General features: G+C 45.3%; 1 protein-coding gene across 18 annotated transcripts in view; it reads right to left on the reverse strand.

The window, feature by feature from the left end:
• KMT2C (lysine methyltransferase 2C) overlaps positions 1–26,334 on the reverse strand; it is a 246,845-nt gene that overhangs the window by 18,978 nt on the left and 201,533 nt on the right. For all 18 annotated transcript variants that reach the window (XR_005724389.1, XM_040260112.1, XM_040260108.1 and 15 more), the window contains 10 exons: positions 24,054–24,236; positions 21,780–23,669; positions 21,058–21,350; positions 17,455–19,280; positions 16,275–16,386; positions 13,587–13,665; positions 12,027–12,090; positions 9,987–10,219; positions 4,923–6,614; positions 478–690 (listed from right to left, as the gene is read on the reverse strand). Coding sequence is in view for 17 of the 18 variants with exons in the window: in XM_040260112.1 (XP_040116046.1) it covers positions 478–690; positions 4,923–6,614; positions 9,987–10,219; positions 12,027–12,090; positions 13,587–13,665; positions 16,275–16,386; positions 17,455–19,280; positions 21,058–21,350; positions 21,780–23,669; positions 24,054–24,236 (6,585 nt within the window). In the remaining variant the exon portion in view is untranslated. The remainder of the gene's footprint in view (positions 1–477; positions 691–4,922; positions 6,615–9,986; positions 10,220–12,026; positions 12,091–13,586; positions 13,666–16,274; positions 16,387–17,454; positions 19,281–21,057; positions 21,351–21,779; positions 23,670–24,053; positions 24,237–26,334) is intronic.

The following is a 26,334-nucleotide window of genomic DNA, read 5'->3' on the forward strand; positions in this document are numbered from 1 at the left end:
CTTAAAGAGATGCTGCCAGGCATCTAGCAAGAAAAACACCTTCCTTCTCTCGGCTGAGCAAGACTCGGGGCGGACCTGAGGCTCGGCGCCCCCAGCGGCCCGCTCAGCAGCTGTCTCCCACCTTCTGTGACAGCCACGAAGGTGTAAGGATGGACTTTACTACGGGAGAGACCAACGCCTGCGTTTCTCTGCGTCCAGAGTCACAAGGAATGCGGACAGAATTTTCCTGGCTGCTGAGGCTGCTCCCTTAGAACTTAAGTAAATCTCGACAATCCAGCTATTTTAAAGTAATTCTGGGGTGCCAATGGAAGAGGTGCAATTTGCTTGCAAACAGGGAATCTGTTAGGCTCCTTGTTGAGATGTCTCTTACCCCTCTACTTTTTGGAAATGATGGCAACCAAGAGAGTTACATAGGGCTGAAAAAGCATCTGACGTCTCACTTCCTTGAAATTTACAGGGACTCTCTGGGAGGCTCACCTGTTTGAGGTGGGTGAAGGTGTCGCTGGTGGAGTACAGAGCTTGTCTCTCCTCGTCCTCCTTTTTCCTCTTCTTTGACCGAGGCGCCGCTTTCTCCCCAGTCCTCTGAGTCCTTTTGCTTCGCTGTTTCTTGGTTTCACTTCCTCCATCTGTTTTTGGCAACTGGTTGTTGCCACATCCAAGACCACCTTGCACTTGAGCCCCCAAAGTTTGCTGATGTAATCGGAAAGGTTAAGAAAGAAGTGAACCATCCACGTGCTCGATTTTCAATTCCTGCAAACTCAGCTCCATCCTAAGATACACACTCCCCAGGTGGGTACCCTAAGCTAAGGAGGGAAGACGGTGGCCTCAAAAAGCCAGCCTCCTGAGAACGGCATGCCCCCTTTCAGACACGACTCTCAGGTACGGAAACTGGTAACAGCTGCAAAGCTTGGCGAGAGAACAGAGTTCATCCCCTTTCAGAGACGCACAACCCCCGGCCTGCCCGCCTGCCCGGGAGCTGCTGACGGCCTGGAGCCCCCTCTTCTCTGGGCTTGGGAAAGGGTGCTCTGCGGCTGGGGAACAGGCGGCCCGAGCGAAGGCTGTGCTGGTCTCTGCATGGTGGTCACGGTGCCTTATCTGGGCTCGCCTTAGGAAGGGGTGAAGTACAGGTGTGTGGAAACCACTGCTAGGCCCAGAAAAGCATCACAGACTCTGTCTCTCAGCCGAGAGGCCCAGCTAGCCTCAGAGAGTGATTAAGACAGACACTGTGCTTCATTCCAATGCGTTCACGGCCACACATCTGACTGACTAACCACCACTACACACTTAGAGACAAAGAAAGGAGACCGACACAATGACAAATAAGCCTCTCGTTTCCTTTCATCTTCACAGCGAAGAATGAACCAGGCATTGAGGATGTTCTTAAGGGCAGTGCTACCAATACCTTAAAGATGTGGGACTCTTTTTAGGAGCCTGATTTCTAAACCTGACACTCAATACTTTGCTACAGGCAAGTACAGTTCCTAGTACAGTTCCGATAGTTATTTTCACGTGCTCTGCACTGAATCTTCGGGGGTTTACAGATTATAGTCTAAATAACATCGTGCACAGGTGGCAACGTTTTTCTGTACAAGGCCAAAAAACGAGTATCTTATCACCGACTCAACAGGCATGAGTTTGAGCAAACTTGGGGAGATGGTGAAGGACAGGGAAGCCTGATGTGTTACAGTCTATGGGGTCTCCAAGAGTGGACACAATTGAGTGACTGAACAACAACAAATATCTTTTGCTTTGCAGACCAAACACCGTCTGTTACAAACACTCCACTCTCTGCCCCAAAACTACAAAATCAACTACAGCAACCCATAAACTGATGAGTTTGGCTCTGGGCTAATAAAAAATACTTTCAATTCATGGACACCAACCTTGAAGATCATGATTTTCACATTGTCCAACATCACTGCTGCATATTTTCTTCAACCATTAAAAACGCAAAAACAATTCTTAGCTCATACCAACGAGGCTATGGCAGCAGGCACACAGTGCCCGCCCCAGGGCTGACCCGAGGTTCTCCAAGGGAGGTCCCCAGAGAGGCAGACAGCAGCCCCCAGGACGGGTACACATTCTCTGGTGCCGCCCCAGACCTGCTGGATGTGCACCCGGGCGGGAGGCCAGCCGGTGGTTTCACAGGCCCTCCAGGTGACTCTGGCACATCGGCGTTCCAAGGGCCCCGGCCTACAGCTCTGCCTCTCGTGTTCACGTGACCGTGGATCACCTGGGCTCTTGTTAGGAACACATTCTGGTTGGTACGTCGGTGCTGGGGGCACAAGATTCTGCTTCCTAAGCAGCTCCCAGGTGGGGCTGACCCCCAAGGACGGCATGGGGAAGAGTATGGAGCAAGGCCCGAGCGCTCCTCTGTTGTTCTCTGGTCACTAAGTCCTGTCTGACTCTTTTGTGACCCTATGGACTGCAGTCCGCCAGCTCCCCTGTCCATGGGCTTTCCCAGATAAGAATATTGGAGTGGGTTGCCATTTCCTTCTCCAGGGGATCTTCCTGACCCAGGAATCGAACCCAGGTCTCCTGAACTGGCAGGCAGGTTCTTTACCACTGAGCCACCAGGGAAGCCCCAAGCACTTCTTACTGGCTTATAAGAGAAGAATAATCCAACTGCTTGTTAGATGTACAGGGTCAGGCCCTGTAAGTGCCTAAGAGAATTCTCCCGTCCTCACAATGACCCTAAAAAACAGCCATTACTATACTTCAAATTACAGAACACAAAAGATGAAAAATTACCCAAAAGTTTGCCTGAGATAGGAACAGTTCACGTTTTAATGTTTCCGACCTTTCATCTACGAGTACATATGTTATGATAAAAACACAATGAACCATATTCAATATTCTTTTATTCTGGTGGCTGTCTTTTAAACTTGACAGGTGGTTTGTCCCCTGTGACATTAAACATTCACACATAGCACAAATTTTAATGGCTGCAAGAAATCTGTATATCATTCAGATATATATATATGGAAACATCAGATCAGTAACTAGAATATTGGATTTAGGTTGCTTTCTCTCATTCTTATCTATCAGTAAAGACAAAGCAGGCCAGTAGCTTTCTGTGTGGTCACGCCTTTGCACCTACCAGAATGTTACATTCCTCCTGCCTGGCCACCAGACGGTCACAGGTATGCACCGCCTCTCACACTATCACAGGCACAGGGTGAACCCTAATTCTTTTCATCCTTGTGACAACCCACCGACAGGGAGCATTACTGGTCCTGTTTTACAGGAGAGGGACCCGAGGCACAGAAAGCCTGACCCGCCCAGGCTGTACCCTGGGAAGAGGAAGCATGGACTCAGCGCAAACTGAGGGGGTGGCCGCTGCACGCCAGCAGAGGCTTCGCCCCGAACCCACAAGCAACGGCTACTCTGTGAGGGAAAACAGTCTTTGCACGGAGGGAGATGGGGCTGTCTTACTACGGCCACAACAGTTTCGCCTTGAGCGTGACTAGAAAGTAAATGGATTTCACCGTCTGTAAAATGGGAGTAATAACTGTGCCTGCGTTATCTCAGGGCAAGTGCTCAGCACAGTGTGACCCCTGGAATGTGGTCAAGAAGGCACCACCCTGGTAACCTAGGGCCCTGCTCCCTGCCGCCTCCCAGACAGACAAACATGTGACACAGTCCAGATGTTTATACACATAAACACGAGCTGGCCTCGCCCTGGTTCCAGAGCAACACTCAGCGGCAGCATTTTTTACGTGTAATTGCTAGTGGTGTTAGGACAAACACCGTTTACCGAGTACCGCCTCTGTGGCGGGCACTGTGTCAGATACGGAGGACAGAAGGGGGCTCGGGTGCAGTCTACACCTTTCAGGAGCCACCTGCGTCCAGAGGTACTAGAGACACTGCACGTGAGCACACGGGCACTCACTCGCTGGCTGGGCTGAGACAGTATCTGGGGAAGATGATTCTAGAACTGAGTTTTGAAAGACAGAGACACTGGCCAGATGTGAATTCTCTAAGACCCTCAGGGGCTGCAAGGCGCCCAGGATTCCCAGGGGCAGAGGAAGCAACAGACTGAATGGCAACAGAGCTGCCTCTGGGCCGACGGCAAGTACAACTGAAAGCCTCACCAGCACCCAATCCACAAAACTCACGTCTGAATCTCTGGAATCGGCACGCAGTCTCTACTGAGTCAGACAAAGAGAGGAAGCAGAGCAAGCCAATGCTTGCACAAGGAAAGGCTGCACGAACAACTGCACGCGTGGACAACTAAAGTCACCAGTCCATTCCATTCAGTTAAAAAAAGAAAATCTAATTTGAGAGGCTCTGTAGTGAATTTATGAAAACAACAGCATGGCACTGCAGCTTTTGAAAGATAAGACAAGTAGATAAAACTCCTACGACTGAAAAAACCTGCTGTGGGAAATATCTCAGGGAAATTCACTGGAATGCAGGAGATGGAATCTTGTAGAGGAATATTTACAAGGGAATTCTGTACACAAATGAAGCAAATCCAGTGTTCCGTAACTTAAAAATGGAAAAACACTGACACATGGAAAACCACAAAGGTAAAATAACATCTACACGTTAAGACTGTGTGCGTACAGGGGTGCCTGAGCTACTTTCTGTTATTGCGAAGAGGTTAATGGAAACTGCAGGCAATCTGCAATTAGGACACACAGACACTTCCCTGCTTGAGTTAGAGCCACTCACCGTGGTAATAATCAGCTGATGGGAACATGTTAGGTATGAAAGGCACTACCCGAGAGATCTCTGATTTTTGAAAAACATAATAAATTATTGCTTGATAATAACTTATAGGTATAAATCAAAACATGAGGTCCATGTTAACTTTCCTCCGGAATAAAAAGGTTATACAAGGCTAGCACTAATCTGCTGTAACCATAAGGTGAAATAAGAGGACAAAGGACACCGTGGCTTTCCTGGGTCATACTTACCACCTCGGCTGGGTTCTGCCTCTCGACCAGTTTGCTGTCCTTTGTACAATCGTCTTCTGAACAAAAAACACCTTCAGGTTTCTGATTTAAAAGGGAAGATGCCTTTTTATTTTTCAGCAGGTGCTTCAGAAGCTCATTGCCCGAGTCCCCTTTGGTAGCAGGAGCCCCGGCGGGTCGGGGAGGGCTGTGCGCGGGGCAGGCGGTGGCGGCTGTGGCCTGCTCTTCAGCTTGGTCCCCAGGGAGCTGCTCGGCTTCAGGTACCCCGCGGCCCGGGCCCTGCTCCGGCTCGGGGGTCTCCAGTTTCGCCTCTTGGGTGGCGGCAGGGGTCTCCACAGAGAGCTTCTCCGCCTCTGACTCCGCATAGGTCTGCTGATCTGGGGTTCCCTGTGCAAAGTCCCTGCCAGGTACCTGGGCCTCTGGCTCAGCACACAGCGGGCCTGCTGCCGTGCCAGGTGGGGACGGGCCCGCGGGCTCCGCCGCCTCGGGTCCTGCCAGCTGCGGGGGCTCGCTGGGCACGGGCACGGCGGGCATAGAGGTAGTTTCGGGGACGCTTGGGGTCGGCGGGGCGGTGATGTCCGAGTGGGGGGTGGATGGCGCCTTGGCTGACTCCGTGTCCTCGTCCTTCTTCTTCTTCCGGGTCCTCTTCTTTTTCCCTTTCTCTTCCGGGATTATGTCAGAATACAGCTGGATGAGCGACTGTGCCGAGCCCGGGTAGCTCTGCCCCTGGGTGACGGCTGGGTCCTGGCCGCCGGGGAGACCGCTGCTGGCTGCGGGGGGCGCCGCGGGGAGAGCAGGTGTGAATGGCGGCCTCGCTGGGGACAGCTGGAAGCCAGGCCCAGGAAGACCTCCGTGGACCTGCTTCACGGGGTGGAAACTTGGGCTTCCCCCTGGAACAGAGGGTGACTCAGGAACAAAGGAGGGCGGTCCTGTCTGCCTCCGATCGTTGGTCTGCAGGAAACCTGGGGTTGGGGGTGAGCTGAGAGGCGCCTGCTGCATACCCTGGGGCTGCACCGCCTGCCCCATCTGGTGCTGTGGAGATGGTGGGAGGGGCCGCGGGGGCGGCACGAAGTCGCGGGGAAGGTCCGAGCCGAAGAACGAGAGCTGGGGTGCGGGCGGACGGCTGCTCAGCTCCGAGCCCATCAGGCTGTGCTGCTCCAGCTCCAGCCGCTGCTGCAAAGCTCTCTGTCTGTCGACTTCCTGCATGAGCTGGATCCGCTGTCTTTCCTGCTGTTCCCGGAGTCGTTCCTTACGTTCTCGTTCTTGAAAACTTTCACTAAATGGGTTATTGTCGTCGAATTCCACCCGAGGTGGCGGTCCACTCTGGGGATTTGCATTTGACACGGCCCCTGGGGCTGGTGTGCAAGTTTTTATTGGTAACTGTGCAACCGGAGGCTGAATCCTAGGAGGGTTGAGAGGGAGGTGAGGAGGAGCACTGGGAGGTTGCCACCCAGGTACGCTGGGCATTCTGGCCGGGCTGCTGTGGCCAGGCATGACTGCAGGGTGCTGCAGCTGTGGGGGCACCACTGGGAAGCTGGGCTGGCTCATGGCAGGCGGGGGGGCACCAGGAACCAGGGGCGGCTGGGGCTGGACACCAGGCAGAACGGCGGGCAGGGGGGCCATTGCACATTGCTGCTGCTGCTTAATCCGGTAATCTTCAATCAACTCGGCATGCTCTTTCTGTTGTTTACGAATCTGGAATCAGAGAAGTCTTGCTCATTATATATGTACTACAGGCTTCATACAACACTGGCTGATGATAAAGGTGCAGGTTACACAGAAGGCAATTAGATCTTGTAGAGGCAAAATTATTTCACTTATTAGGTGATGGCAAACATCACACCCCTCCAAAAAACTCATCAACTAAAAACTGCCAATCTTTTCAATAATAAGATGTTTCTAAATATGAAATACCAAAAACAAATTTGAAAAACATTTTTTGATAATAATATTAAGAAAATCTTACTCTGCAAGTCATAAACTTTTTAAAGTATTTTAAAAAAGACAAATAAGGGATTCCCCAGCAGTCCAGAGGTTAGGACTCCACACTTTTCACTGCTGTGGCCAGAGTTCAAACCCTCACTGGGGAACTAAAGTCCCACAAACTATGTGCTGTGGACAAAAAACAAAAACAAACAAAAAAAACCCCCATAAACAAAGCTTATACAGGAATCAGCTAATTGTGATGCCTTAGAGGTTACATTAATACATAAGGTTAGACTAACTATGAGATTTAACTCAAACTTTAACCATTTAAATGTTAAGATTTCATTTAAGTATACAAAACTGTACAACATGTTAAAAAAAAAGATGAATTAGTAGTACACATACCACACCCTCCCCCATCCATGTTAAAAAGACTAGATTGGTTAAACTCCTTGAAATTAAATGGGTATAATTTCTGAAATATGGAGACTCTCTGGGGTGGTATTTTGAACACTTCCTACTAGGCTCCTAACAGCATGGCTGACTTGTGTCAGCGAGCTCATCCCGGGCCCGTGGTGGCCCCTGGAGCAGACGCTCAGGACGACCTTGGTCAAGATACAAGCCCTGTCCTGAGGACATACCGCCTCACGCAGGGAGCTGGGAGGCAGGGCCGCGAGACTCGCGTGTTCTCCACAAGGGCTGCATTTCCACATACTGGACTCGTGCTCTGACCCAAATGCTGACAGCTTGTCAACTTATTATCAACAGGCTCCCAGGCCGACTAGCATACTGTCCGCACACATCATTAGGCCTGTTTCCCACTGGCTGGAAATGCCTACTTGTTCTCTTCTCTCTTCTGACTGGCTTCCTACCAGAACTGAGAAGGTCACCACTGGACTTTGGTGAAGGAGAATGAACACACATCAAGCGCCCAGAACATAATCTGGAATACAGAAGGTGCTGAGCCAGGCCTCTCCCAGGACATTTTAGAATTCTCTTAAAAACCCTGTCATTAATTGCTTATCTTGATGAGATGACACTGCATTGCTGCCAACCATGTTAACAGATGATGTGTCCGATTTTCCAAGTACAGCATTAACTTCTAAATAGGATTTGATCCACGTATACGCAAAAACTAGGCCCTCATCACAAAAAATTTATAGAAATATACCAGAAGGCAATAACAAAGCTAAAAATAATTTATAAAAGAATCCTTAAAAGCATATTTACTTGCAGTAAAAAATGGCACCAGAAACTAAACTGAAAGAGAAATGAACCCTCACTCTGGAAGAGTCCTAGTTTTAAACAAGGGGATCATACTGTAATCGCCAGGGGGCGGCAGAGGAGCTGGGGGAGATGGCATCACTGACTCAATGGACGTAAATTTGAGCAAACTCTGGGGGACAGTCAAGGACAGGAGAGCCTGGCATGCTACAGAACATAGGGTTTCGATGAGTTAGTAACAGAGCAGCAAGAGAGCTTGCAGATAAAATGCCTCTCATCAGCCATCTCATCTATCTCCACAACGACTCAGCAGATTCTTTATTTTTTGTTGTTCAGTTGCTAAGTGATGTCCGACTCTTTGGGACCCTATGAACTGTAGCACACCAGGCTTCCCTGTCCTTCACCATCTCCTGGAGCTTGCTCAAACTCATGTCCATTGAGTCAATGATGCCATCCAACCATCCTCTGTCGTCCCCTTTCCTCCTGCCCTCAATCTTTCCTGTGTAAAATGGTGATAATACGCCCTTGTTCAGAAGGTTAGGTAAGACAGGGCATGTGACTAAGCTCCCTATGCAGAAAGTTCTTCTGTGATTTTTACCAAGTCAACCAAACTGCTCTTTTCTACTATTAACTTGGAGAATAAAATTTATGTTGACAATCAAAAACAAGATGGACCTTTCTGATGTATAATCCTATGCATTTCAGCACAGGTGGAGACCAGTGTGGCCGTCACCACAACCAAGAAACAGGCCGCTGCCCCTTTGCAGGAAAATCCTCCTCTCCCAGCTCTAGGCCCTGGCAGCCACTAAACCACCGTCCAACTATGTAATCCTGTCATTTCAAGAATTCTCCATAAATGGAATCAATATATAACTTTTTGGGATTAGTTTCTTTCACTCAGCACAACGCTCTTGCTGTATCTACCCCAGCTGTGGTGTATTTCAGCAGTTCCATTCTTTTTGATTGCTGAATAAGTATTTCATCATTCGAATGTGCCACGCTTTGTCCAAACATTCACCACTGAAGGATGGCGGCGGGGGGGAGGGGGGGCGCGCGTGTGGGGGTGGCCCAGTTTTCGGTGACTATTTTAGAGATGCTGTCCGTATGTGTACACACAGGTTTTGGGTGAACCTACGTTTTTAATTCAAGTTAATACCTAAGAGGGTCCCTTAATGCATTTTAAACACTATTACTCTTTTATTTTAAATAAAAAGCTCAAGTTTTATCTCTTTGTAAGTATAACTGCTATTTCAGTATGAACATTTTGAGAACCATCAAGTCTATAATGGAAGATAACAGCAAACTGGTCTTGTATTTCAGGAATGAATCCTTTACAGTCAATGTATATTAAGAACAAAATACTGAGAGGGAACACTAATAAAAATATAGGATGAAAAAAAAAAAAACACCAGAATGATTCAAACGCTCCATCTGAAATTCCACTGGAGACTAGGGAACCAAAGACAGGGCGAGGCAAAGGTCAACTCCAAGTACTGACAGGAAACCGAGGCTCTCCCCACATGCTATCTCCAGGAAAGCTGAAGACTGCACGGCGACGCCCCCCAGTGCAGGGAGAGCACCCCAGTTCTTCCAGCTCCATCACCTCTAGCAGGGCTTCCTACCAGAGCATGGCGACAGTTCCTTTAAGTCAGGACTGGGACGCGCGGCTTGTCAGACGCACCTGAAGCAGTCCGTGCTGCGTGGCTGTGACTCTGGGGCCAAGGCCTGGAGCAGTCACTCCCCCAGGAAGAGGTCTGAGAGCTGCCGCTCCTGACAGAGCGCTTCTGTGTGCCACTTCAGCTCAGTCCAGTTCAGTCGCTCAGTCGTATCCGACTCTGCGACCCCATGAATCTTACCACCAACCAAATCCATTCATAATTAATCAAGAGCAGACCATTTGGCCAAGCTGTGTGTTACCTGCTCCAGCTGCTTCTGAACCATGCTCTGCTGCTCGGTGACGTGCTTGAGCTGCTCGGCGTCCTCCTCTGGGAACTCGCGCCCAGCCTTCTTGGCAGTACGCTGCTTAGCTGAAAGGGCCTTCTTGGATTTCCTGTGCGCGCCGATTTGTTCTTCAAGATATTTCTGCTGCATCTGAAGAAGCTGTTGGGTCTCCTGAAGCCATTCTTCATACTGTTTACGTTGTGAATCATCTGAGGAAAAAAATTAAAATTCATCTGTGTTAATTTTCTAAAGAGTCCAATACAAGATACACAAACCCATTTTGTAAGGAAACAGTTTCACCATGACCTTGTCATAGGTATTTTGAAAACATAATACTAAATATTAGACCATAATGCAACCATTGAAGATTTCAGAAAAATACTTAAGAAAACTAAAGAATGCATATTCTTAGGACACACGCTAAACTCATACCTATAGATACTGTAAACCCAATCTTTGAGAAGCAGCAGACTTATCTGATAGGATACTTTTTATCTACTAAATCATCGAATTCTCTAACCCGAAAGCCACTATTTACTAAAATAAAACTACGTTTGTATTTGATTAACTCAACTTTACAGATTTTGAAGAGACGAAGTAAGACACAGCCTACCAAGGTGCAGAGCGTGGATCAGGCATCATTTCCCATGTTAATTTTCCAAAGTTTATAAGGTTTCCCCTATTTCTAAATAGTGAAAACAGGTCCTGAACTAACAGGGAAAGAACCTAGAATGTTTTAGAAAGGACCAATATGAAGTCTGTTTTATAAAGGAAATCTCTAAGTTAAAAAAACTGATGATTTTTAAGAACTTTGTCATTTATATTTCTATAAATAAGCCATTAACCAAGTAAAATCTTTTCCACTTGTATGACTGTCATTAATATCTCCCCAAACAGTTGTATCTCTTCATCTTGTAGCAATATTCCTTATTCTTTGAGGGCACTTTATTTCACTGATGCCAAGTTAAGAAAAAAAAAAAAAGTACTCTTATGTTGTGAAATTCAGAATATACCATTTTGACTCAATTTAAGACAAAGAAATGAATAAATACAATTCCAAGAAGGACATTAGCTGAAAAATTACATCAATGATAACAGAATATCGTCATACAATAAGAATCCACCCAAAGTCAATGGGCACAATAAAGCCAGAAAAAGCCAGTTGGTTATTGCAGTTCACTTGTTTTTAAGGCAAATATGTATTCAAATTATAATCATTAATGAAAGGGGAATTTCAAAAGGTTGGACTTTGGGTTTGTTCTTAAACCCAGAAGTTCCGTCCGTGTATGAACTTGAATCTCATCTACTAAATTTGCAGGGCATTGTTCTAGAACAGGCTTTTTCACAAGATTTCAGAAGTTCTGCTTCTGGTAGAATGAGACCTACCGCAAGGAAAGCCTTTCTGGTTTCTGGAACCAGGAGAGCAGAGGTGAGCAAAATGAAAAATAACGGTGAAAAAAAAGTTAGCTAGACAGTCTGGAGAGTTCAGAAAGGTTCAGTTTGGGGAGAACTTTAAACGCTATCCTGAAGCACTGTGGGACCCCTGAAGGTAACTAAGAGGATGTGGTAGCATCCTGCATCCCTGACTCACACCATGCTGCTAAACCCGGCTCCTCTTTAAGCACACGCCCTTTGCTGTTCCCATTTAGTGTCCTTGTCACTGACACAGACAGTCATTAGAGAAGAAGTGGTTTTACGCCACAGATTGTGAAAGTGCCCAGTCTATATACAAAAATAGCGGCAGCACTGAAGAGAATGGGGAGATGATTTTTCTGTATTAAAATACTCATCTCTAACCATAAGTATTCATGCACAGAAAAAAGAAAAGAAAAGCAATGAAATACATGCCTTGAGGAAGAGGACCCTAATAGGGCAGCAGTGATGTTTAATAAAAGAATGAGGGCACTTTGACTTCAAATAACACACCTACACTAACTCCAAGATTTTAGAAGAACACAAATATAGTGCAAACCAGCAATCCCCAGAGAACACGTAACTGATTAGATTTATACTTACTGACAAAGCCTGGACCAAAATTTGGAGGATTAGGCCTAGAAATCTGATGTGTTATACTGCCATCCTAAAATAAGTAAAATTTACAAATAGGTTTATTCCACATTTCAGTTAAAGGGGGACAAAAACTTAAAAAAAGGAAAAAGAAGTGGAAGGGAAAAAACTTCAATTTCTTATGACATCTTTGAAGCTTTCATTTCAATAAAAAGTAGAATGAATTTTGTGGTGACAACCTACTTTTTGAAACTTTTAAACTACCTCTGAACTGTTCTATTTGCTAGGTCTCAGTTGAAAAACAATTATTTTTGAACTAAGAGGTTATTCATCAAAAATATGATAGTAGGGCAAATCAAATAGTACTTAGCTCAAGATTCACATAAAACCCTACTTTGTGATCAAATCTACCTGGTTTCTTCGGCAACTAAGACATAGAAACATGGGTTCCAGATTTACTAAATTCCACTTCACAAAGTTATTTATAAACAAGAACCAGTATCTCTAACAGGCACAAATAATAAAACATATATACACTAATTTAAATATTACTCTCATTTTCTAATTGAATGTCTTATTTTTTCCAGGGAGATTGAATAAATAGTTATCATCTCATAATTCCCTGGTAACAATCTGATAAATAAAATTAACTTTGAAAAAGCATTTACTGAGTTCTCACAAATTCTGTTGACATGAGCTGTAGACACAGTAACGATGACAAATAGGATCAGCACCCAGAATGCACTACATGTAAACCATAAAATCCTGCAAAGCAGGTGGTGTAACAGTTGACAGATCAGAAAACGGAGGCTAAAAAGTTTGCCCAAAAATCCCAATAAACTCACAGTGGAAATCAGATTAAACTCAGCTATGAAGCCTATGTTTTTTCAACAATGTCAGATGGCTCTTTTTTAATGAAAATATAATTATCAGCATAATAAATCTAGAGCAGAGCAAAAACAAAGTGCCCAAAAGACATGCAGAAAGTAGGTAACTCTCTTTTTTCCTAGGCAGACTTGGTGAAAAGAACAACTGGAAACACAGTATGAAGTGGAGTTCTAACCTTCCTGGACGTCATTTGACACTGCCTATTTGCACTCACAGTTGATTACTGTAAATGTTAAGTGCTTCAAAATTAAATTATTCCAAGAAATAAATTGCAGCACGTGATTGTATCTAAATAAAATGACTATAATCATTATTTTCTGCAATTTGTAGCAGTTTTACATTTAAATGTAATGACTGCATTCTAAAATGCTGGACGTGAAAACGTCTCCGTGGAGTTAAAAGTAAATGAAATCAAACCCTAAGACCCTAAGCACCTGGCTTCCCTCCAAGTGACCTTCTACCCTTAAACATACATATCCTTTTCAGAAACTGCCAATGTTTTAACCTTGTCTTGCCCTTAAAAAAAGCAGTAAAATGTCTTATTTCTGCCGAGCCGGTAACACACTGGGGCGGTGTCCTAGGACTTCTACTGGTTTCTAGAAGCGGCCTCACTGCAAAGACTAGTGAGACACACGGGAAAGGCACTAGAGGTCGAGAGTGACTGGCGACAGGCGGCAATACCTGAGCAGCTGCCTGTGGCAGGAGGGTCTGGCCGTCCCCGCTCTGTGCCCCGGCCACGGACTGGCCCATGAAGGGGAACCTGTAGAAAGAATAACTGAGCATCAAAGAAATATTTGCAACTAACATCATCTTTACATCCTGAACCATTTTCTCTTCCAGGGAAGGGGGGAGTAATAGCAATGTGTCTCTTGTCAAAAACACTGACTCTGGCCCTGTATTTTTGTGCCCCAACCTACTACACGACGGAGAAGGCAATGGCACCCCACTCCAGTACTCTTGCCTGGAGAATCCCATGGACTGAGGAGCCTGGTGGGCTGCAGTCCATGGGGTCGCTAAGAGTCAGGCATGACTGAACGACTTCACTTTCACTTTTCACTTTCATGCATTGGAGAAGGAAATGGCAACCCACTCCAGTGTTCTTGCCTGGAGAATTCCAGGGACGGGGAGCCTGGTAGGCTGCTGTCTATGGGGTCGCACAGAGCCGGACATGACTGAAGTGACTTAGCAGCAGCAGCAGCTACTACACGACTGTGTGGAATGTGAATGCTTCCTACTCATTTTGCCTCTGATGAAAGGGAAGCTCCAGAGAGATTAACTTCCCCACAGTCCCTAGTGTGGCTGCAGTGCCTGTGAGGCTGTTCCAGGGTCCACTCACTTATGCGCCTCATTACACATTAAAATTCATTCAAATCTTTTAGAAAATAATGAAGGCATAGTTTTCTTAGAATTTACACAATCAAACTGTATATTCTGATCTTTATGTAAAACAAAAGATGTATATCAATTAAGAACCTTCACATATCCTTATGTCTAAAGGTTAGAGCAAATCAAACAATGGTCACTGACTAAGAAAAAGTCTATATGGTTAAAGATATCTGGCAAAATGTTACTTATTCTAGTTAAAAGCTTCAGAAACATTACTGCTTTGAATGAAAACACTGCATCTAGAGTTACCAAATGCTTCAGCGTGTATCTTTCAAATTATTTATCGAACATTATAATTAATGTCTAAGTAGATAATTATCTAACATTATAATTAACGTCTAATCAGAATTTGGAACATATGCTTTTTAATTTTTTACTCAGCTTTTTGACTCATCTGTTGCCCCCTGGCCCCACTACAGCCTGGTGTGGAACGGTCTTTCAGTCCAGAGCGCTCACTGTCCATCACCCTCAGTCAGCTTCCGCCACCACATGAAGGAGGGATCACCGTCTCCACCTCTTCAAAGACCTCAGCAGACGCGCTAACAACTCACCGGCTGACTAAGTGGTAGAGACTTATGCTGAAGGAGCAGGGGTTCCAACTCTCAGGTCTGTCTCTTAAAGTGCAGAATTAAATTTACAATTTCCTTCTATTTTGACTACAGGCAGCAAACTACAGTATTATCAGCAGTACTGTGACTTTTCAAAAACAGAACTTGTTATTTTCATGGCAAAAGTTGTTGCACAAACCCAATCGGTCATGTAGGGTCATCACATCACTCTTTTGCAGTTATGGTAGTTATTAGAACTACTGCCACATTTACTCATGTGTTAGAGAAGCACATATACTGTAACTTTTACATTGAAATAACTGTATTTCAAATATAATTGATCTCCTCTATAATATTATGTTTTTGGTTTGGCATTAAAATATTCTGAGGAGTTCAAAGGCTTTACTGGAATGTCAGAAAGTCCATGACATAAAAAAGTTAAGAACCCTCATGACAGAGAAACAGTGCTCACAGACGCTGAGCATGCAAGTCATTAGTCTCTTCTTTGATCTCAACAATGCTTCTCAACCATTTCCAAAGTATCCAACAAAGCACCTTTGAAGAACTGTGTTTAAATTCATGTAGACTTCACATTCAATTTCACGATCACCCACACTCAACAAGCAATTAGGCTAAGCTGAGGCTCTATGCCTACTCTATGGACAGAGGTTCTCAAACAGCAATATACAAAAGAATCACCCATGGCGTTCGCTAAAACTACAAGCACCATCTCCAGATACTCTGATTCAGTATGTCTGCGGCTGAGTAAAGAAACCTTAAAGGAATTTTAAGTAAAGGAATTTTTAAAAAAGCTACCACATAATTCTGATGATGGTCCATGATCAGAACTTAAGAAACCCTTAGGGGGTGTAAATAATTTCAGAAATTCAGAGTCGAATAACTCATCATCTTCTCTAATGTATAATTTTTGCATTTTTTCCTATTAATAGTGAAAAGGCTTATAAAGTTTCAAAGTGCTAACTCTCATATGTCCTCTGATGGAATAAAAAACCTTCAGACTAACATGCTATCTTCTGTTCTCAGCACAGAACAGTTTAATGTCTGTTCTCCTGCTCACCCTCGCCTACTCAGGATGAAGCATCTCTGTCCCAAGCAGTGTTTAGGTCAGCGTTACCTACTCCCAAGCACTTAAACGAGCGTGTATTAACTATGTTGAATCTCCTGCTTAGTCAAGTCACTCTTGCAAACCACTCTATGATGCTTTATTATGTTTACCCTGCAATGAATGAAAACTCAATCTTTACATTTGTACAGCATTCTGCTTTTGATTATATTCAGCTGACATCACGACCAATTGAAATAATTACCGTTCATTCCTAGAATACAAGTTTTGCATCACTATATGCTCCTAGTAGCTAGCAGTGATTCCGTGCGCTTCTGATGCACAGCAAGCATGAGAAGCATCGTTACCTACCTGTTCATAACCATCGGCGGCATGCCCATGTTGTTTTGTGCCATTACTTTATTTATGCCCTTAAGGGCCACCATTTTGGCTTTCATTATAGGGTCTGTAATTGCATCAAAATCTAAAGAAGAAACATTTTAAAGTTACTCATTTCACAGTACTTGGTTCAAGTGACACTAAGAAGAAACGTAACTGTCACAAGCATTACATAACTTAGACCCTTATTCCTTGTTACTTAATAATCACTATTATAGGTCTCTATAATAGGTAAAGAATTATGAGAACCTCATCCTGAATTTACTCCCATCTAAGTGATCAACACATTTAATACCTTAGTCCTGCAAAAATCTAAATAAGGTATTTGCCAAAAACTGTTATAAGGGAAATGACAGCAGTAACCTAAAGTGATATAATTCTATTTATCTCAACTTTCACAAGGCTCAGCAGAACGTTCCATCATGATGAGAAGCTGCATTTGTTACAAATACTAAGGAATTTTTGCTAAATTGGTTATTACTCAAGAGAAAAATGTATTAAGTTCTGATAAGGATAGGCTAAGGGAAAAGACCTCTTGGCATATAGAAATGGGCTAAAATGATGGAACTGGTAATGAACGTAGGACAGAAGGTCAATTTTATTGTTTAGAAAAAGAACCATTCAAAAAAAGAAAAAGAAAGGATTCCTTGGACATTCTCTTAGAGGCACTCAGGCATTTTTATTAGTGCATTGCTGTTTTTTTTTGGGGGGGGAACGTTCCCTCAAATTAGTAAGCTACTAAAATAAGTTAGAGAGCTTTATATGACTAAAAGAACTGCCAGGCATTCATTGTACAAGTGAGAAGTTTACTCCCAGCATAATTTCTTTAAATTCACCTTTCAATGACTCTGAAAATACCTGGCAATAATGAGAATACATAAAAGGAAGGAACCAAAAACGATTTATTTCTATTAAGTCATCCCATAAAAAATAGAATTGAGAACGTTTGAAACTCCAAGAGTTTAATTTCTTGATTTACTGTGGAGGAAACCTTGAAACTCTTAGTTTCATGTCAAAGCTGAAGAAGGAACAGAAATACAACCCTCAGTACTCTAGGCCACATGTAATTTTAACACAGAAAAAAGCTTGTAAGCATACCACATTCCACCCAAAGCCCACGGTAATTATTTTTGAAACTCAGAGGAACTCCTACCGATATTAGGGAAGAACGGCTCAGATCGCTGACGGATCATGGCTTGCATCTGTCTCTGCTGCTGCTGTTCTTGTCTCTCTTGATCCAAAAGATCCTGCAGAAGTAGAGGCTGCTCCTCCAGAAGGAGGGGCCTCTCTCTGCTCTGCTGGGCTAACGTCTGAGGAATCATTAGCTGCTGGGCTCCAGACATGCCACTGGTCCCAGGCTGACTCGTCAGGGGCACAGGCTGAGTGGCAGGTTTGCCTGTCCCAAAACTGTGGTTTACTGGCGGCTGACCCTGAATGAAGCCTGGATTTACCTGCACACCCTGAGGGAAAGCATGGTTCAGTCGAGGGACTACTGCCACGTTAGAGTTCATGGTATTATCCAAAACATGACCAGGCGGTGTCATCAGAGGGGGAGGCAAACTTGACACGTGGCTGGACGGGGAGGCCGGCAGAGTTGGTGCTGGAGATGCCAATGGCCTCATGTCTGCAGGATCAGGTTTCTCGTTAGCAAGCAGACTTGAGAGAACTGGAGCTGGCCCAGGCATGCCGCACGGGGTGGCGGCATCTTCGGCAGGCAGCTGAGGGGCCCCACGAGCCGCGCTCGGGTTGGAGCCGGTCGCTTCTTGCGTAGTCCTTCTCTCCAGCAGGTCTGCATCACAGGGCTGCACAGGAGTCTTATCCCCGTCGCTCCTGTCCAGAGGAGCAGAGGCTGGTGGGCAGGAAGAGTCAGCAGTATCTTTACCATTCTCACTTTTCTCACTTTCACATTTGGCTTCCCCTTTAGAATTTGGAGACAGCACTTCCGTTTTTATCTCACTGCTGACAGTGGATTTTTTCCAAGCAGAAGGTTTATCAGAAGGAACCACACTTTTGTTGTCTTGCTCCTTTTTTTCAGGTTCAACAGATACACACTTATTATCTAACTTATCATCAATTGGGACATTGAGGTCCAGTTCCTCGTTGAACATGTTCTTCTTGTCTTCCAGGTCAAGTTCCGGGTCTGTGTAAGCGATGATATCGAACTCCCCCGACCGTAAGAGGTCATCCAGGTTGGGGTCGTTAGCTTCCAGATTTCCCAGAGTATCCAACTCATCCCCCTTGCCATCTTCTGTATCCAGGTTTAAATTTTCAAGATCTTCGTCATCTAAGTCTTTGACTTCAACCCCTTCGAGGTCTTTAACATCGAGTTCTTTGACAGACGGGTCATCAGAATCAAGCTTTTCTTCGAGACCATCAGAAGACTGGGTGGTTATCTGTAAATTTTCAGATGTCGTTTCAGCTGGCACAGAGGCTGACAAAGGGGCCTCTGAGAACTCACCACCCAAGGGGTGACTCAGAGACCTCATGACCGTAGCAGACGAATGGACAGCATGGCTCTGCTCCTGCTGAGATGGCGACACTTGTTCCAAATTTGGGTGCACGGGCAGCTGATGAGGGAGACTTTGGGAGGACCGTCTCACGGGGTCTGGGTGTCTGGGGCCTGGGAAGTCCGGCCGGGGAATGAAGCTTCCATGGCGGGGATGGGAGGGTGCCTCGATGATGTTGCCAGGAGCAGCAGGGAAGGGCAGCCGGGGCCTCCCGTCCGGGGCCCGGTGCCTCAGCTCAATGAAGGCCTGGCCCAGTATGTTATGCTGCTGAACTGGCAGGCTCTGTGCTGGAAAATGTGCAGGAAGTCCACTGGGATTATTCATTGATGAGTTATTTAAAGGCCTGGGCATATCTACAGATAGAGACCTTCTGAGCTGTGGAGGAACTCCAGATCCTTGCATTTGCTGAGGAGGTACAAGGAAGCGTTCCTGACCTGACAAAGTGCCATGACCACCTCCTGGAAATCCAAACCTAAAAGAAGAAATAAAGAACACAGATAGTTAACATAGAGTATTGTACTGAATTCAGAGGTAGGTTGATAAAAAGGAAAAGTTTTAGATTAAATACAGATAGGGCTCCCCTGGTGGCTCAGAGGGTAAAGAACCTGCCTGCAATGTGGGAGACCTGGGTTCGATCCCTGGGTTGGGAAGATCCTCTGGAGAAGGAAATGGCAATCCATTTCCTTCAGTACTTCAGTACTTTTGTACTTCTGCCAGGAAAATCCCATGGACCAGAGGAGCCTGGTGGGCTGTAGTCCATGAGGTCACAAAGAGTCAGACAGGACTGAGTAAGCACACAAAATGTTGCCAAATGTAATAATGACTTAGTAAAAACAAAATTATCACCATTAAAAAGTATTTATAAAGAATCTATATGAACATAAATTTTTGCCACATACTCTACAATAAATACCATACCTGAGCTCTGATGACATCTAACAGAGATCATAAACAAAGACAAACAAGCAGATGAAATCGGTTGTTTACAAATCAGCATATACTATTGGAGTTGCAAAGAAGGCTATGATATGGAGGAAGCTGATTTAGGGGGACGCTTGAAGGAGGTCTAATGAATTTTACCAAAGACTTACAGGTCTCTGCACTTAAGAAAACAAAGGCATGATGACTGGACAGATTAACCTATTTGCTCAAAGAATGAGAACCAGGGGTAGTAGGACAAGGATGATAGGCATTATCTGTCAAGACTCAGCAAATGAATGAATTACAGAAAAATTTATTTATATTGTACCTCATCCTACAAAGAAGGAAAGGCAAGTTGCAAACAAATATGGGTTTTCCAGGTGGTGCCAGTGGCAAAGAACACGCCTGTCAATGCAGAAGACTTAATGAGAGACCCTGGTTCCAGCCCTGGGTGGGGAAGGTCCCCTGGAGGAGGGCATGGCAACCCACTCCAGTATTCTTGCCTGGAGAATCCCCATGGACAGAGGAGCCTGGCAGGCCACAATCCACAGGATTATGAGGACTGAAGTTACTTAACACACACAAATAAATATAAACAGAGTAACAAGCATAAAATAAGAAGAAAAAAGAAAAATAAGGGGAAGACTTTAACATGAAGCTAAGTATTAAACTAAAAAATATACCTGATAAAATGAAAAGCATATGTTAAAGAAATGCCTCCTTATTATAACTCAGGCCCACATTTGCCTCTGACCATTCTACTAGTCATTTCAAAAGAGAAAACCACTAATTTTACAACCCTATTTTATCATGAGAAGTTCCTACAGGAAAACATCCTTTCGATTTGGAAATTTCCACAAATATTTACAGTGTAAATTAAAAATCTAAGAAGAAAATAATTCATATCACATATTTGACTGAATATGGCAGTAACACATTAGAGGTTTGATTAGTATGATAAACAATATCATTGTGGCTGTAATGTAATGCTAGTAACAGTCAATATTTAATAACGAAGGGAATGTTTTTCATCGGTCGAGTACTTAGAGGTTTATAAAAAAAATCTACGACCTCTCATTAGTGGAAAATAACATTGATTTTATCTCAAAGGAATCAAGAAGTAAAACCGAGCAAGGAGGTCTTGATTAAGAGTCATATCAAAGAATATATGAATATACAAAACACCAAATCACGCTGCTGTACAGCTGAAACTAACAGAACATTGCAAATTAACCACACTTCAATTAAAAAAGAGTAAAAAGAAGTCCTTTCAGTCGGGCATCCCCTTCTGTTGGCAGTTTACTCTGGCGTGAAATGAAAAGCCTTACCTGAATCCATGCGGCCTCATGCCCATGCCGCTGACATCAGGGGGATAGACTCCGCGGGCCTCCTTCGGGAAGACGGTGTATCGAGGGCCCAGAGGAGGGACCATGGGGGACCTGATGCTCCCAGGGTAGGGGGGCGGGGGCCGGGCAAACGCCTGGCCGATGCCCTCCGGCTGCCAGTGTGGCGGGGGCCCCGGGTGGGGCACCGCTCCTGGGTCCTGGGTCCCCTTCTCCTGCCGACCGGCCATCTTCTTCTGCTGCTGCTGCTGGAGGATGATCTCACGGAGCTTCTGTCGCTGGACGGAGGGAAACGCAAGGTGACTGGGACTTCTGCTGACCCGTGCCTTTTTTAGCCTCAATGATTCTAATACTCCACTATGGTACTGTTTGAATCTTAGTATTTCAAAGTATAATAAAACACGAGTTACACTTAAATAGTTAGTAGGTTGTAAAAAATAAACATGATTTGGATCCTTTCCTTTGCCTTATAACCACCACAAAACTGAAGCTTTCATATTTAAGAATTTCCCTACAAACTCATGAAGACTGAAATTAGATAACAAGAATAGGTCCAATTCACTGGTGGTGATTCTACCAATTTCACTTTTCTTCTCTGCAGTATGAAAAATTCCACTGAAAAGATCTGCTTTGTATGTAAGTTTCTCGATAAAACAGTTTTCTCCAATAATACATTTAAGACAACTAAGAAGATTCAAGCTGTTTACCTGTCTCAATTTCTCTGTATCAGCCTGGGACATGTTGACAGTGCTCTGTGTGTCGGTGACCCCTGAGGTGGGTACGGGTCCGGGAAGCTGGGAGACGCTGGAGAACTGCTGGCCTTGTGGAGTCATGGGCGTGTTGGAAGGTGCCCCAAAGCTCCCCTCAGACCCAGGCCGTGGCTGATCAGCAACATCATGGGCAACCTGACTTGTTCCAAAAGCGTCAGGCTGCGGTCTCGGAGTCATGGGAGGCTGATCGTAGGGGTCACGGGGAGCAGATGGGGAAACACGGCTAAAAGCGTCTGAAAGGCCAGGACCAGGCGGCCTGGGAGTCTGGGAACAAGCATCAGGCGGCCTCACCAGAGGGCCAGGTAAGGCTGCTCCTCGATTATGTGCTTGCAGGAAAGGATCCTGGTTTGGCATGAGGGCCGGTCTTGTCGAGGACCTAGTAAAACCCTCTGAAACCCTTGGCCGTGGTGCTGCTGGTGTTTGCGAGTAAGGAACAGACATTCCAGGTCTTGGGGTTCCAGGAGGATGAGCATATGGGTCAGAATGCCTCTGGCTGGCTGCAGACGTAGCAAACAAGTCTGCCTGTGCAGACGGCCGTGGGGTGGGCGGCTGCTGACTATATGGGTCCATTGTGGTGGGCCGGGGAGTTCCAGGAGGTTGAGAATAGGGGTCTGCGTTGGAGCGAGATGTTCCTGGGGGCTGGGAATAGGAATCTACAACAGGTCGTGGAGTTCCTGGAGGCTGGGAATACGGGTCCTGAGATGTTGGCCTTGATATGGGTCCAGGCTGGGAAAAAGCCCTCGAGGGATGGGAGAAAGATTCATTCATTGCCGGATGTGGGGTAAGGGGAGGCTGGCTATAGGGATCACTGGACTGGTTATGAGAAAAGCTGTCTACAGGTCGTGGTGTCAACGTGGGCCTTTCATAAGGGTCGATGGACAATCGCCTTGGTGCCTGGGACACTGGCCCGTAAGGATCCTGGGAGGGAGGAGGGGGCTGCATCGGAGCTTTAAAAGGGCCGGGACCACCGTCGAGAGGAGCAGGTGTCAACAAGGGTCGAGCATACGGGTCAGGGATCCGCTGTCTCTGAAATGCATCTGCCCGAGGAGATGCTTTGGGGAAGTGGTCACTGGTGCCAGGGACGAGAGGCCCTTGTGAGGTCTGGTCAGAAAGGGCAGGAGACCGGGGCAGGCCGAGGGGCTTGGGAAATGGCTCTGTCAGCACAGGCCGAGGAGTGTCTGGAGGCTTTGCATAGGGGTCATTGCTGGCAGCGGTGCATGCCTCTCGGACTGGTGACGGCCGGTTGGCTGTGGCCTCGCCCATCTGAGGCAGCCTGGAGGCCGAAGGCAGTGGCCCACAGCTCTCTGCCAGCACAGCGTTTCTTCTGGGAAAGCTGTGGCCCCCGGGAGGCGGCCGTGGGGTACCCACCATTTTTGCGTAAGGGTCCATTGGAGACGGTGGTCGAGAGTTGGACGATCCAGGGGCAAACACCTGTGGGGATGGGGGCTGAGAAGGCTGAGCCTGAGACAGACTCTCCTGCAGGGACAGGCGCGAGGGCGCAGGGGGAGGAGGGGGAGCTTGCGGCTTCACAAACACATCATCTGAGGGGGCGGAGGCGGGGGTGCTGGGCAGCGGCTTTGGAAATAGGTCCTTGTGGAATGACTGGGCAGGAGACAGACTTCCGTTGCCGGCCTGCGGGGTCAGGGGGCTCTGGATCCCACTACTGGGCGTGTCTGAGCCGGACTGGCCCATCGCAGGCTGAGAGCTGAGCTGCTGCTGCTGCTGCTGCTGCTGCTGCTGCTGCTGCTGCTGCTGCTCACTCTTCACCTGCTCCAGCTTCTGCGTGGCTTCGATCTTAGCCTGCTGCTTGCTTTTCTGACGCATTTGCTGTTTAAACAGGAAAACAAGCCTATGTTTAAGGAAGAATATAGCCCCCCGTGGGGTGAGGTGGGGCAACAGAAAATGTTTCTGTTGTCATCAGTTTTCAGATTGCTCCCGTATTAAATTATAAATTCCTAAAGAGGGGAGACAGTTATTCACCAGAGCATACCTAATGTCCACAGAAGTATATTGTTAATAATATTTACTATAACTTCCCAAAGTCAACATAAATGTATCTTACTGAAAAAAGGAAAGCCTATTTTTAATCAGATTTTTATATTCTAGAAAGAACTGTATCTAAAAATGATGACATAAATAGCTCTTTTCTCAAAAACCAAAAAAACCAACTTAAAAAGTCAATTCTTAAAAATAAACCCAAAAGACACACACCTGTCTGAACTTCCATTCCTGTTCATGTTCTGATTCTCTTTGCTTTAGTGGATCTTTAAAAAGATCTGAATCTATGCGAGAGCTGGGATCGATGCTGTCTTGCTGTTGCTGCCTTTTCATGGAATCATTTGACATCTGTACTTTATTAATGCGTAAAGCAGCTCTGTTATCTCTGGCTTTTTGCTTTGAAAAAAGGAGAAGGAGATTATCTCCCAGTATATGTTAAAATTAGAAAAACTATGACAAACTTTATCATACCAAAGCAAGAAAATGTCAGGTTAAATAGTTGAAATATTATCCTTGAGAACTTATAGCCTCTTACATGAAAAGATCAGACGCCACCCCAACTTCCGCCTCTTATAAGGCATGTTCCCATTGAAGACTTGTTTCCATCTCTCTATTTGAACAAGGGTAGAGAACCCAGGTGTAATCTAACATTTTTCATTCCTAATTCTGGTAACAAACTCCTCAAAAATGAAAAGATTAATACCTCTCTAAATTTACAGAAAAGGAGAATACCAAATCAATTCTCCAAATCCAAAATCAGGAATTTGAAGCTTAACATTAAAAAATAAACAAACAAAAAACCCACCATTGAGAAACATTAAAAATACCCTGCCATTACCTCTGCCAGTCAAGGGAAAACAAAACAAAGAATCATCAACACATCGCCCCAAAACAGCAATGGTTTGCTTTCTCCAAGCAGTCAGCATCACTGGCAATACATAAGCTGAAGACCAGAGCACAAAGTAGCTGTGTGTTTTTCACAACAATAATGCAGATTTAAAATGCCTTAAAATGAAAGCAAAGATTTGGATCCAGTTGACAATCTTAACTTGGCTCTTTGGGAGAAACTAATTAACCATCTGAATGGTGAATCTTATAAAATACCCTAATAATTCTAAAAGTTCTAAAACCTTTTAGAACTAACACCCAAAAAAGATGTCCTTTTCATTATAGGGGACTGGAATGCAAAAGTAGGAAGTCAAGAAACACCTAGAATAACAGGCAAATTTGGCCTTGGAATATGGAATGAAGCAGGGCAAAGGCTAATAGAATTTTGCCAAGAGAACGCACTGGTCATAGCAAACACCCTCTTCCAACCACACAAGAGAAGACTCTACACATGGACATCACCAGATGGTCAACACCAAAATCAGACTGATTATATTCCTTGCAGCCAAAGATGGAGAAGGTCTATACAGTCAGCAAAAACAAGACTGGGAGCTGACTGTGGCTCAGATCATGAACTCCTTATTACCAAATCCAGACTCAAATTGAAGAAAGTAGGGAAAACCACTAGACCTTTCAGATATGACCTAAATCAAATCCCTTATGATTATACAGTGGAAGTGAGAAATAGATTTAAGGGTCTAGATCTGATAGATAGAGTGCCTGATGAACTATGGAATGAGGTTCGTGACATGTACAGGAGACAGGGATCAAGACCATCCCCATGGAACAGAAATGCAAAAAAGCAAAATGGCTATCTCGGGAGGCCTTACAAATAGCTGTGAAAAGAAGAGAGGTGAAAAGCAAAGGAGAAAAGGAAAGATATAAGCATCTGAATGCAGAGTTCCAAAGAACAGCAAGAAGAGATAAGAAAGCCTTTTTCAGCGATCAATGCAAAGAAATAGAGGCAACCAACAGAATGGGAAAGACTAGAGATCTCTTCAAGAAAATCAGAGATACCAAGGGAACATTTCATGCAAAGATGGGCTCGATAAAGGACAGAAATTGTCTGGACCTAACAGAAGCAGAAGATATTAAGAAGAGGTGGCAAGAATACACAGAAGAACTGTACAAAAAAGATCTTCACGACCCAGATAATCACGATGGTGTGATCACTCACCTACAGCCAGACATCCTGGAATATGAAGTCAAGTGGGCCTTAGAAAGCATCACTACCAACAAAGCTAGTGGAGGTGATGGAATTCCAGTTGAGCTATTTCAAATCCTGAAAGATGATGCTGTCAAAGTGCTGCACTCGATATGTCAGCAAATTTGGAAAACTTAGCAGTGGCCATAGGACTGGAAAAGGTCAGTTTTCATTTCAATCCCAAAGAAAGGCAACGCCAAAGAACGCTCAAACTATCGCACAATTGCACTCATCTCACACGCTAGTAAAGTAATGCTCAAAATACTCCAAGCCAGGCTTCAGCAATACATGAACCATGAATTTCCAGATGTTCAAGGTGGTTTTAGAAAAGGCAGAGGAACCAGAGATCAAATTGCCAACATCCGCTGCATCATCAGGAAAGGAAGAGAGTTCCAGGAAAAC

This window comes from Oryx dammah, unplaced genomic scaffold, assembly GCF_014754425.2.
Source record: "Oryx dammah isolate SB20612 unplaced genomic scaffold, SCBI_Odam_1.1 HiC_scaffold_18, whole genome shotgun sequence".
Classification (NCBI taxonomy): Eukaryota; Metazoa; Chordata; class Mammalia; order Artiodactyla; family Bovidae; genus Oryx; species Oryx dammah.